This window comes from Dendrobium catenatum, unplaced genomic scaffold, assembly GCF_001605985.2.
Source record: "Dendrobium catenatum unplaced genomic scaffold, ASM160598v2 fragScaff_scaffold_1482, whole genome shotgun sequence".
NCBI classification, from domain to species: Eukaryota; Viridiplantae; Streptophyta; class Magnoliopsida; order Asparagales; family Orchidaceae; genus Dendrobium; species Dendrobium catenatum.
In genome coordinates this window covers 1,629,948-1,643,111 of record NW_021319944.1, presented here as the reverse complement: position 1 = coordinate 1,643,111, position 13,164 = coordinate 1,629,948, and the positions used below count along the sequence as shown (strand labels likewise).

General features: G+C 36.0%; 1 protein-coding gene across 1 annotated transcript; it reads left to right on the top strand.

Annotated features, from left to right (window-relative positions):
• The first annotated feature begins 11,554 nt into the window (after positions 1-11,554).
• Positions 11,555-12,937, top strand: LOC110111957 (F-box/kelch-repeat protein At1g80440-like). The gene is made up of 3 exons (XM_028700312.1): positions 11,555-11,644; positions 11,818-12,096; positions 12,533-12,937. The coding sequence occupies exons 1-3, from the start codon at positions 11,555-11,557 to the stop codon at positions 12,935-12,937; spliced, it is 774 nt and encodes a 257-aa protein (XP_028556145.1).
• Positions 12,938-13,164: the final 227 nt, after the last annotated feature.

The following is a 13,164-nucleotide window of genomic DNA, read 5'->3' as shown; positions in this document are numbered from 1 at the left end:
ACAATGTTCAAAAATTAAAAGTAAAGAGTTAAAATGAAGGAATAAAAGTTTTCTAAATTTCATAAAGTTCTAAACCTATGAATCCTTAAAAGGAACATCATTTCATTAGAGAGGGTTATTTTTTATAGTTGGTGTGGATTATAACAATTGTGTTCCTCATCTCTGTCAAGCTTGTCAAAATATATTTAAGTTAGCAATCATTAATCATACAGTATGATCAGTTCAAAACTAATCCAGTCCAGTACAATATAAAAAATCATTTAAACAAAATGTTTAAATTTTATGAACACATCGTATAATATGATCAATAGATTGTCCAATATGATCTATTTATTTCCTCTATTTATATAGAATGATTCATACGATGATTGAAAATAGTCTTTTGCTAATTATCATGTATTGCTCTCTTCGTACAATATGGTTAGTTGATTTCAAGTAGGTCATCCATTATGATATGAATATCATAGAGTATGATTAGTTCAAAAATCAAGATTTTGTTTGGTACGATCTTTGGGATGACCAATCTTCATCTATGTTAATTGTTTAGTATGATCAATATCGTACAGTATGATCAACTATCATTAATTAAATCATAATTTAATTTACTGATTATAGGAGTTAATTTTAGCAAGATTTTAAATGTTTGTACAGTATGATTGATATCATACAGTATGATTAGTTTAAAAAAATTAAATTTCAAGATTTTACTTAAACTAATTTGGCAGCTAGAGTTTTCATATCGTAATGAATCATATAGTACGATCAAGATCATATAATATAATTAGTTCACAAAAACTAATTTTTTCCAATTAGCCTTTAAGTCTATTTTTAGATAATAGATTATACAGTACAATTAAAATCATACAATATGATTAGTTAAAAAATTTTAACTTTAAAAATATTTTTCTCTCCCCTTGTACATGTGCATGATCACTTAATTTACATACACTTTTATGTGGCAAGACACAAGATGTAGAAAATAATATTACACTCTTTTACATCTTATTCTAACCAATCTTAAATTTTCAGCAGTCTTGAGTAGTGTATATCTTATCTGAAATGTTAATGCTCACAAACAAAATTAAGAAATATCTAAAATATTTAATAAGAAAAGTAATAATTTAATCAATAATATTTATCATCATCAAAATTATAAACTTGGGATACTGTATTATAATAATCTCTCATTTTCTGATGCTGTCAAATAATGTTGGTTGATAGGTAAGATAAATATTCTTTTCTCCTAAGATTCTCCTTAATAGGTGATGGATTTAAAAAATTAGGAGTAACAAATTTTAAATGTTTAATTTTTTTTAAATGATAATAATAAATAATAACCAGATAATAAAGTTACAAACACAAGGTTTTATTAAAACATAACAAAACATACATTTTCTCCCCTTTTGACATCACCAAAAAGAGAAGGAACAAATAAATACAAAAAATAGTACAAGAAAAAATAGCAAGATAAAAAAGATAAAGTATACACGTAAGGCGGATCTTGATCAGGTAGTGGTGGTTTAAAGAATTGATGAATGGAACAAAATTGATTGTTAATCGAGAAAAATCTTTATGTAAACAGTCTCTTATCTTCCTTGTGTTGTTGTTGTTGAATGTGATAATCCAACATGGTTTCTAATCACTTGCGCCACTAAATTATGTCATCGTGAAGGTATTCGGGGTAGGCAGGTGAAATTGGTAATATTTATGGTGGTGAAGGTCCACCATTATGAGCAACATCCCCTTTTCAACAAATTTTGGCTCGGCATGCTCTTGCCCCTGATAGAAAAGGGTATGAAGGGAGATATATGTATAAAAAATAGGAATATTATCGAGTGGAGTAGGAAAGGTGAGTTGGTATTTTTTGTGTAGGTTCTACCCTATGATGTGTCCTAAGGCAACATTTTGTTTTCTTCAGGTAATGGGATGTCAAATATGAGACATGTTTTGAATGTAATTAAGAATCATTTGAGCTTCATCAAATTGGGTATTCAGCATTATGGGGTAGGAGACTATAGAAAAAAGTGGGGTTATGTTAACCCGATCCCCAACTTTGGGTATAATCAAAGTTCTAATGATATGTTGGATAACCCAAGCATTTTGAGTTAAAGTTTTGATTAGTGTATGGTCTTGGTTTAGGGGCACATTCCTAATGTTCACGTTGATAGAAGTCCAGTCAAAGTCATTTGAGAGAAGTGATTATGGACGAGATCCTTCAATAGAAAGTCCTATATATTTTGCTAAATTAGCTTTGGTGATTTCTACATTTTCATGGCAAACAAAAAAAGTCATGGTATAGGTTTCTAGATTTAGGCTAAGGTTGGCTAGGAATTCATAAATAAGTTCTGAAATGTAGGGAAAAAATAGTGTAAGGATAAATTGAAGAGTAGTGGGGGCGAAGAGGTTCATCACCTCAAGTTAAGGGTGGGTAGATTTAACATGCAAGGAGTGATTTTTGCCTCTTTATACTTGTGTTAGGAGTTTTCATCCCTTGTGGAGAGAAAATGATCGCTAAAATGATGAGAAGAGGAGGAGCTCCCCTGAGTCATTCTATCGTGTTTGCTTCCACCGACCATTGGAAATGAAGGATTATAGGGTATCAGCTTGAGGAAGTAGTGAGTTGAGTGAATTAAATAGTCAAAGCCTTCTAATTTATATATTCTATGCCGATCATACAATATAATTGAGGTTCATATAGTATGATTAGGGAGGTTAATTTGTCTAGATGACTTATCTGAAAAAATGTTCAAATCATACAGTACGATCAGCTATCGTACCGGACGATCTTAAGAAATTGTGTTCATCCTGAGGGGTCGTGATACGGTGTTTGATGAAAAGCATTATATAGTATGAATGGGCATTGGTATAATATGAAATACAATTATTATCATACGGGTTGAATTAAATTCGTCCCAATCCAATTTGACTTGTGTATCATATAATATGAAGAGAGGTATCACAATGTATGAATGGTAATAATTTCATACCAAATGAGTTAAATTTCTCAACAATTTGTGACACGTGCATCGTAAAGTATGAAGAGGGTTTTTGCAGTACGATCTTAAGTTTTTTTATTATTATTGTATTTTTAACACAAATAACAAGCAATAACACATAAACATGAATAATAACAAACACATATAAAGTAACACATGTAAATGAATGAAAACTTTATTTGATTTATCTTGAAATAAGCATGAATGTCTATAACACATAGTTTTGTCAATAAGGTGCTAAAGGTGTAATAGGATAGGGGTTTTGTGAAGATGTACACCAATTTATCTCCTGTAACTATATGATGCAATTTTATATCTCCCTTGGCAACATGATCTCTTATAATGTGGTGTCTAATGTATATATGCTTTGTGCGTGAATTTTGAATTAGGTTTTTAGATATGCAAATAGCACTAGTGTTCTCACACATAATTGGAATAGTTCCTATAGCTAGTTAAGATATAAGAGTGGTTGTTTTATCCATAAGACTTGAGTAACATAGCTCCCTATTGCTATATATTTAGCCTTGTATGTGAAAAGGGCTATTAAGTTTTGTTTTCTTCTGGACTAGGAAACTAAAGATTATCCTATGAATTGATAATTTTCAAAAGTGCTTTTTTTATCCGCTCTTAATAGCAGTCATGTGAGATTCTTTTGGATCAGCTTGAAATCTAGCACAAATGTAAACACTGAATATGATATATGGTCTGCTAGCAATTAAGTAAAGAATTGACCAAATTATTCCCTATATTTTTTTCTTATATAGTGATTTTCCATTTGGGTCCTTATCTAATTGAACAGTAGAGCTTATGGAAGTGTTCATGGCCTTAACATTATCTATTTCAAAATTTTTAAGGATGAACTTAATGTATTTATATTGGCTAAGGTTTTTATTTGAGGATCCAAACAAGATGTAGTTAAGATAAATTTAAACAATGAGCAAGTCTTCTCCTTCTTTCTTTAGGAAAAGGGTGGTATCTATACTACCCTTAATAAATCCTTGATCTAAAAGGAAGGTGCTCAACCTTTCATACTAGACTCTAGGTGCTTGCTGCAATGCATATAAGGCCTTCTTTAGTTTGAATACATGATTAAGGAATTATGAATTTTCAAACCCTAGGGGTTTCTCCACATACACATCCTCTTGAATCACCTTATTTAGGAAGGCACTCTTAACATCTATTTGATATATCTTAAAACTCTTAAAATAAGTAAAAGCTAATAGCACCCTATTGGCTTTTAGTCTAGCTAGAAGGGCAAATGTTATCTCAAAATATATTTCTTTGATCTTATTATACCCCTTAGCTACTAATCTGATCTTATTCCTCACTGCTATTCCAGAGTCATTCATCTTTTTTTGAAAACCCCCTTTATTCCAACCACTCTTAGGTTCTTAAATCTATTGACTAATTCTCAGACATCATTTCTAACAAATTGGTTTAGCTCCTTTTGCATTACTAGGATCTAGAATTCATTAGTTAGGGCTTAATCTATATTGGTGGGTTTTATTATAGAGATAAAGGCTAAAAGACTATACTCCTTCTTAAGTCCATGCCTAGTTCTAACACCTTTAAATGGATCTTCTAAAATAAGTTCTTTAGGATGACTAGAAGAATATCTCCAATCTCTAGGCAAATTTTCTTGTGGTTCATCTCCATATCCTAGAACAATGGTTTCTACCCCATGAATGACCTCCACATCTTCTTCTTCAGGTTTAGGTTCAGTGGTCTTATTTGATTCATCAAATACCACATGGGTAGACTCTTCTACTAACAGGGTCTTCTTATTGAAGATTATATAAGCCTTACTTATAGATGAGTAACCTAAAAAGACACCTTCATCAGACTTGGGATCAAATTTTTCTAAGGGTAATTTTCTATTTATTAAGATGAAGCATCTACAACCAAAGACATAAAAGTGAGAAATGTTAGGTATCCTACCCTTAAGAAGTTCATAGGGTGTCATATTAAGTTTGGATATAACATTCACCCTAATTAGAACATAATAAGAAGTATTCACTGCTTCTAACCAAAAATACATAGGGAGTGAATACTCAGCTAGCATTACCCTAGCAGCTTCCACCATGGTTCTATTTTTTCCTTTTAGCTATTCCATTATGCTGGGGTCCTCAGGGCAAAGAAATTATGTTCTATTCCTATCTCTTGATAAAAGGACTTAAACTTATCATTTTCAAACTCTCAACTATGATCACTATGAATTATTGAGATTTTACATTCTAATTTACTTTAAATCCAAGTGAAGAATATTTTAAATTCTTCAAATGACTCACTCTTATGTGCTAAGAATCTAACCCAAAATAGTCATCCACTATTACAAATACATGTCTTCCCTCCTAAGCTGGCTATACTAACAAATCAAAATAGGTTCATGTGAAGGATTTTTAGTGGCCTAGAGGTGTAAACGTCTTTGATTGAATGAAATGAAGATCTTGTTTTTTTTTTCTAGTTGGCAATCATCACATTGATAGTCCTTATTGAAGTTTAACTTAGGTATGCCTCTAACTATATTTTTCTAGGTGGTATTCCTAAGAGTTTTTATGCTTGTGTGACATAGTCTCCTATGCCATAGCCAAGATTGATCAATTATAATTTTTAGGCATAATGAGTTTGAATAGTCAATGCAATTCAAGTCTAATATGTAAATATTATTCGTCCATTTTCTTTCTAGCACCTATTTTTTATTTAAACTAATCATGCATTTGTTAGATTTTGTTTTGATTAAAAAAATACATTTATTTAAGTATATATAGTTTTGAAAAATATTTAATTATCTTTGGGATTATTTAATTTTTTAAAATTTTAAAATCGAACGTGTCATTATAAACAATATATCACCTCGGGAGATGATCATATCGTTCCCTAATGGGTTCAAATATCAGAATTTCAAATTTATCCGGATTATCGTAGTCAAACTCAAAGGGAGAATCACATTTGACCCTAGAGGATCAAAATGGAATTTAATCAATTATTTGACTACGCTAATTTGGATAAAAGATCATTAATTTCATAATCAAAATCACGATAGTAATTGATATATCAACTCGAGGAAAGAAATTATCAATCACTATTGATCATTTGAAAATGATCGTCAAATTTGGAATTTCCCAAAGATAATTAATTAAAGTTTTGAAATATTGATTTTAAAAATAAGTTCTGGGTTTCTAAATCTCCTACGAGCGCAAGCCCTCGTAGTTAATTACATCATAGGAAATAGGAATTTCCTATGAATACTCTCGATTAAAATAGCGATACAAAATTTTATTTAAGATTTTCAAGGCTCGATGTCAAAGGAGGTAAAAGTTTGGATTTTCTGGCGAAGGGTGGCGTTTCCAAAGAAATATCATGGATATATTTATACTGCTTGTGTTGATATCTAAAGCAGGCTACATTAGCTCTGGCGTGCTTAATGATCGAAGATATGCGTATATAAAATATAGTATTCTGATTTAGCTATATTAGAGAAACTGTTGTGTTATTGTAGTTCGATTTATGCATTTTGATTTTGTTTTGAGGATATAAGAACTATTCTTCAGTGTTTCCAAGAGAAATTTAGGCTTCATTTGTGATAGTTTTCTTATTATTTTAAAAATACTTTTTCAAACAGAATTTAGAAAGCAGTAAAAAAAGATATCCCTAGCAAAGCTTTAATTATAAGAATGTGATATGCTTTTGTAATTTTGAGTAAATTGCTTGTAATATCTTAATATAAAATATATTATGATGAATTTTTAAAATTTAAAATTGTATCAAAATTAATATTATATAATATTTTAAAATATATTATCTCAATATAAATTCAAAATGTTTGAAATTTATTTTAATATATATTTTTACATAATACCCTTAGGTAATCATTTTTAGTTATGTGATTTGTCTTGTTCTCAACAAAAAAATTGAAGAAATTAAATAAAACTAAATTCAATAATTTAGGATATATTTTTGTCTATTGGTTAGGAGTGTAACACTTAATTCCTACATAAAGTTAAGAGTTAGAGTCTTTGTATGAAAGTTTGTGGTTATAATATGCACTATTTTTTTTTAATAATTTTAAAATTTATCATCAATAAGTTTTAATAACGATATCTCATATAAATTAAAGAAACTTACATAAAAAAAAAAAGAAGTTAGTTCATATGTGCATATTGTAAAGTAAGCAATTTCAATAATATTTGTCTAGATTATAAAAGATTGAGAGGAGGTTCCGCCCGAGCAAATACCGAGCATATTCGTTCCGGGTTGGGTCGTCGGGCCGCACGGTAAAGAGTAAGAGCACGTGGCGATATATTATAGGCTACCTGATGTATCTCTAGTTCTCTACGTCAGGTAACCTGAGGCAATAAAAATTCCTAGATTAGGGCCTCCCAAAAGAGAGGATAATGGAGAGCCACATAAAGAAAAGGGATGGTAAATTTATAACATTTTAATGCTTTTCCAAAATTTACCTCCGTTCTATTTTATATAAGGTGTGAACAATCCAACACAACCACAAATTTTTATTTCTTTTTTCAACTAATCATATACCTCTTTTATCTCTCTTCAAAATCCACACATTCAAAAAATATTTTCTTGATTTATTTCCAACCAAAATTAAGAGTCTTTAATTAGAAAAAAATATTAAATTTAATATGCATCCCTTAACCCCTCCAAAACTATAAATCTCCCAAAAAATTTTAATCTTTATCGAAAATAGAAAATAAGTTTCTTCAATATGGAAGATCTAATTTCAGGCCTTTCAGAAGAACTAGGCTTGGAGCGCCTTATCCGAGTCCCCCACGAAACCCTCCATCTTCTCCGGCGAGTCTGCCATCGGTGGAAACAAGCAACTGAATCCTCCCACTTTTACCACCTCCGTCGCTCTGCTAGTTCCTCCCACCATCTCATCATCTTCTTAGAGGCCCACCCCGCACCCTCCTCCGTAACCAAATGCTCCCTCATGTTCTTCTCCTCCCACCCCTTTTGCATTTCACTGCTCTTAACCAGTCCACCGGTGAGTGGACTCCCCTCTCGCCAATCCCCTTTGTCCCCCATTTTCTTAAGTGTCGTTACCTCCGGCCTCCACCTCGTTTTCATTAGTGGTTGAGACCCAAACTCCTTAAATTACAATGGCGATGTCTACATTTACAGCATCCTCCCCACCTCCTGGCACCACAGACGATCAATGCCAACCCCCACCTGATTTTCATTCGCATGAACTGGCAGCCCAAGCAACCAAACATTCATCACCGGAGGCCACGACAAGCAGAAGATCGAACACTCTAAAATCAGTGATGATTTACAATATTATCAAAGACAACTCGATGATGTTGCCGGAGATGGAGAGAGAGCATTAGGACTGTATGGGAGCATTTTAAGAGGGACTATTCTAGGTGTTTGGATGTTCAATGCAGGAGATATTCGAGTAGAGCACAGAGGCATTTGTTGTAGGAGAATGGCGGTGATGGGCAGTATGGGAGGAGGCGACGCAAGCGGAAGAGTTTTCGAAGACCTGTATGATGGGAGGAGATGGGAGAATGTATAAATGCGACAGAGGAGGGAAGATGTTGCTGGTCAAGGAAGGGGAGGAGTGAAGGGTGGTGGCAAAGTTGCCTGAGGGCGTCAAAGGTTCTCTAATAATGGTGGCTTGGGTAGAAGATTGTTGGTGCTGAGGGTGAAGTGTTGCAACTGGCTTTTATCGGTGTTTGTGTTGGAGATGAAGCAAGGGGTGGCGATTGGGTGGCGGAAGGTGGCATTTCCGAGGAAATTGATGAGTTCTTGAACCCGAGATGGGAAGAACAGGGAGAAAGAAGAACGAAGCAACAGCGGTAAAAACAGAGAAAGTAAAATTCTATTGTATATCTATTACAAACTAATACAACAGTATTTATAATAAAACTTATTCAAGAAGGTACAAAGAATTGCTGACGTGGCCTTATTCATTAACAGAAATATCACGGTTGTTTTTATACTGCTTGTGTTGATATCTAAGATAGACTACATTAGATCTGGAGTGCTTGATGATAGATGATATGTGTATGTAAAATCTTATTAATCTAATTATGTGAGATCAAAGATACTATGTTTTGTTAATGTAGTTTTGATTCTGAATTTTGATTTTGTTTTGAGGATATAAGAAATGATGTATTTGCCTACGAAGAATAAATTAATGAATGTGTTCTGCTTTTGTAATTTTGAGTAAATTGCTTGTAATTTTTACTCTCATTTCTTTCTTATCAAATGTGGTAAATAGAACAACATATGATTAAACTGTACAGTTATTTATAAGCATGATTGGGATGTTGTAAACTCAAAATAAAGTCAGACAGTTGGAGCAAATTAGCCCTTAGCAAGCAGGTAGCTGATGCCTAAAGAAAAGTCGCATTCAAAAAATAAGTGAGAATAAGTTTTAGGAGATTGAAAACATAAATTGCATAATCTTGAAACCAGGGCAGCAATGAATGGCAACAGAGCTAATCAATAAAAATAATTTCATAGCAAAATTTATTGTACTCCTATTATAGTAACAACTGGTACAAACCTTAAAAATCACGTCAGGCGCTCGACACTCGACACGTGACCAGCGCCAGCACATTCACAACGAGGCAAAACAAACGGAGTTACGGCCTCATGATGGAAAAGTTCTCAAACGAACCAATCTCGCACCCACAACCCCACCCACACCGTCATCGCTTGGACCAAATTTGTCGCTCGACAAATGGGTGCGCCGATGTTAAAAAAAAAAAAAAAAAAAATTCTCTCCGACCACCGAACCGCCGATTACCCGTCGCACCTCGCTGTGTTAGCCGAGCACGTCATATAAAGCCCCGACGCGCGCTATCCCAGTTTTAGCGTTATTCCCAAAATACCCATGGCCTTGCCCACCAACAAGAAATATATATATTCATTATTAATCCTTAAAATTTATAATAGACAAGAATTCCTCGCGCATTCGGTTTCGCCGCCGGCTACTCAAAACCCCAGCGGTGGTTGCCGCCGTCACCGATCACTTGCCACCGACAAAGCCGTGTGATTCAGATCGCTTATCCTCCTTTCCCCTTCGCATGGTTGGTTTGTCTTCGATGGTCTCGGCATGGTGGCTGCTGCGCCTCAGTGAGGGAAGTCCCAATCTAACCTTCTGCATCGCGATTTCTCCTCGCCGGTTCTGAAGTCTTGGAGAAGCCAGAGGCATATACGGTACGACGGCGTAGATGGTAGAGGAGAGGGGGTAGCCGGAGAGCATAGATCGGCGTTGCTGTCGCCGGCGAGGGATTGTTCCCGGCGATTCTCGAGGATAGGGGCTCCGAAGATTGGCTACATCGACGAGGATGGTGGGTTGGCGGAGTTCCGGGAGAAGCTCATGGGGCACCTTCGGGAGGCCGCCGACAAAATGAAACTCGATGTTCCTATCATTAAACCGGCGTCCTCCATCGCCGTGACAGAGCCGGAGACCATACCGTCGTCTTGAGATTCCATGGGATCGACGCCTCAACAGCGGAGGACGCCGGTTTTATACCCTCGCTGAGGCGCAGCAACCGCCATGCTGAGACCATCGAAGACTAACCAACCATGCGAATGGGAAAGGAGGATAAACGATCTGAATCACACGGCTTTGTCGGTGGCAAGTGATCGATGATGGCGGCAACCACCGCTGGGGTTTTGAGTAGCTGGCGGCGAAACCAAATGCGCGAGGAATTCTTGTCTATTATAAATTTTAAGGATTAATAATGAATATATATTTCTAGTTGGTGGGCAAGGCCATGGGTATTTTGGGAATAATGCTAAAAATGGGATAGCGCACGTCGGGGCTTTATATGACGTGCTCGGCTGACACACACGTAACATATATTTATATTAGACACATTAGCCTCTATACTATAAATTATTTCTTTACCAGAAAAAAAGGAGCTTGGATTATGCACTAATATGAGAAAAGGTTCATGTGTTTCCTCCTTAATTAAACCATGAAAAGAATAGCTTATAGGCTTAGTCTTGAGAATTTTCTCCATTCATGAAAGATTTTTCTTAATTATGCAAGTCAAACTTTATTTTTCTACATAAAATTGTATATCCAAGTTATTCATAACGATCTCCTTCATGAAATTTAATTGAAAATTTTGAGAAAATACGTTTCTCCCCCTTTCCCTTTTCTTTTTCTTGTTGTAGTTAGTTTCTTTGGGAGAAAATTAATACTCAATGGGATAGAGTCCTGAAATCCGGTGGTTACTAATCCGATTATTTAATTAAATGATTCATAAATGTTTAATGAATTCTGTCTTTTGACCGACGTGATTTAGTTAGATAATTAATTATTAAATCATAATTAAAATTTAAGTGAAAGTTGTGGGACACTTAATAAAAATATTTCTAACATTAAGAATCTTCTACCAGAAATAACTGATCTCATTTCAGAGTAAATTAGGTAATATCATGCTAAAAACCAGTAATAAGTTGGCCATTGGAAATGTATATAACCCCCCAATCCCTTCCACAAGCCAGTGCCACCCTTCAAATGATTCTAGAGCTCCCAGAAGAAATGGGCTGGGAGTGCCGCATACGAGTCTCCCATGAAACTCTCCCTATTCTTTGACGAGTATGCTGCCGATGGAAACAAGCAACCGAGTCTCCCCTCTTTCACCGCCTCCGTCGATCCGCCAGTTCCTCCGACCATCTCATCATTTTCTTAAAAGCCCACCCTGCCATCTCCGGAGTATGCTACCGATGAAAACAAGCAATTGAGTCTCCCCTCTTTCACCGCCTCCGTCGATCCGCCAATTCCTCCGACCATCTCATCATTTCTTATAAGCCCAACGTGCCATCTCCGCCGCAGGTAGACAATCCCACCCCTCCTACCGTCTCGCTGCCCTCCTCCGGTAAGTGGGATCTCTTCCCTACAATCCCCTTGTTCCCTCAAAGCCTCCCCCTTTTATGCACCCTCACTGCCTCCGGCGTCCATGTCGTCGTCTTCGGCGGCTGGGACCCCGAGACCTTAACTTGCTTTAATTTCATCTATGTCTACAACTTCCTCTACGCCACCAGGAGCCATGGCCGGCCCATGCCATGCCCAACCCGTTCCTTCTTCGCTTGTGCCGCTAACCCAAGAAACCAAGTATTCATCGTCGGAGGCCACGACAAGGAAAAAATGCCCTGAAATCAGCGATGGTTTATGATATTGTCAAAAATGATTGAACAATACTACCAGAGATGGAGAGAGAGCGAGACGAGTGCATGAGTGTGTTTGAAAAAAATAAGGAGGGGCAGTTCCAGGTGGTTAGCGGTTATTGTTGTTTGAATTAATGCAAAATTAGTTTATTATATTTTTAATTAAACCCAAACGGTGCTAGTGAACCGTTGCTTGCTATGTCGGTTTGTTTTGTTTTAATTTTCTTTAAAAACCATTGTCCCGTGTGTGTTAATGAGTGAAGAAAAAAAAAACTGTCTGTGAGATATTTTTTTCTGCTTTTCTCTGTTACGCGAAACATTTTCCTTGTCTTTGTTTTTCTCCAATTTCTCCAATTTCTTCCAACAATTGTACCTCTATGTAGGGGAGATTCGAGTGGAGTGCGGAGGCATTTGATGTAGGAGAATGGCGTTGGCTGCCCGTGGAGGAAGAGGCGGTACCGGAGGGAGCGTGTTCAAAGACCTGCGTGGTGGGAGGAGATGGGAGAATCTATGTATGTGACGGAGGAGGGAAGATGATGATGGTCAAGGAAACGGACGAGTGGAGGGTGGTGGCAGAGTTGTCGGAGCATGTAAAAGTTGCTCCAAAGATGGTGGCTTGGGGTGAAGGATTGATGGTGATGGGGATGGGGGGTTCCGGCTGGCCTCTGGCGGCATATGTGTTGGAGATGAAGCAGGGGGTGGCGATTGCGTGGCGGAGGTTTGTGATTCCGAAGAAAAATTCCTGCTTTTTTCATAGTGCTTGTTGTGTTGATGTATATAATCTATAAAGTGACGTGCTTAATGATATCTGTATGTAAATCTTAAAATCATGATGATTTTTGTTTTCGTTGTCAGCGAGTCCTTTTCCTCGTTGTCACCTCCAACAACGAAAACTTAGTTGCTTGGGCTGGTGGTGTAGGCGAAGAATGAACGGTTGGGGCCTAGTATGGGGCGACCACCGCTTGAGGTGGCGAAGAGGAAGTTGTGGGCATAAACAGCTTCGGAGCAAGTTAAC

Excerpts from the sequence above, each read along its gene's own strand:
- LOC110111957 (XM_028700312.1), top strand. The coding sequence starts at position 11,555 with ATGAAACTCTCCCTATTCTTTGACGAGTATGCTGCCGATGGAAACAAG. Across the intron at positions 11,645-11,817 it reads CCGCCTCCGTCGATCCGCCA|GTAGACAATCCCACCCCTCC; the intron begins GTTCCTCCGACC and ends TCTCCGCCGCAG. Across the intron at positions 12,097-12,532 it reads CCGCTAACCCAAGAAACCAA|GGGAGATTCGAGTGGAGTGC; the intron begins GTATTCATCGTC and ends ACCTCTATGTAG.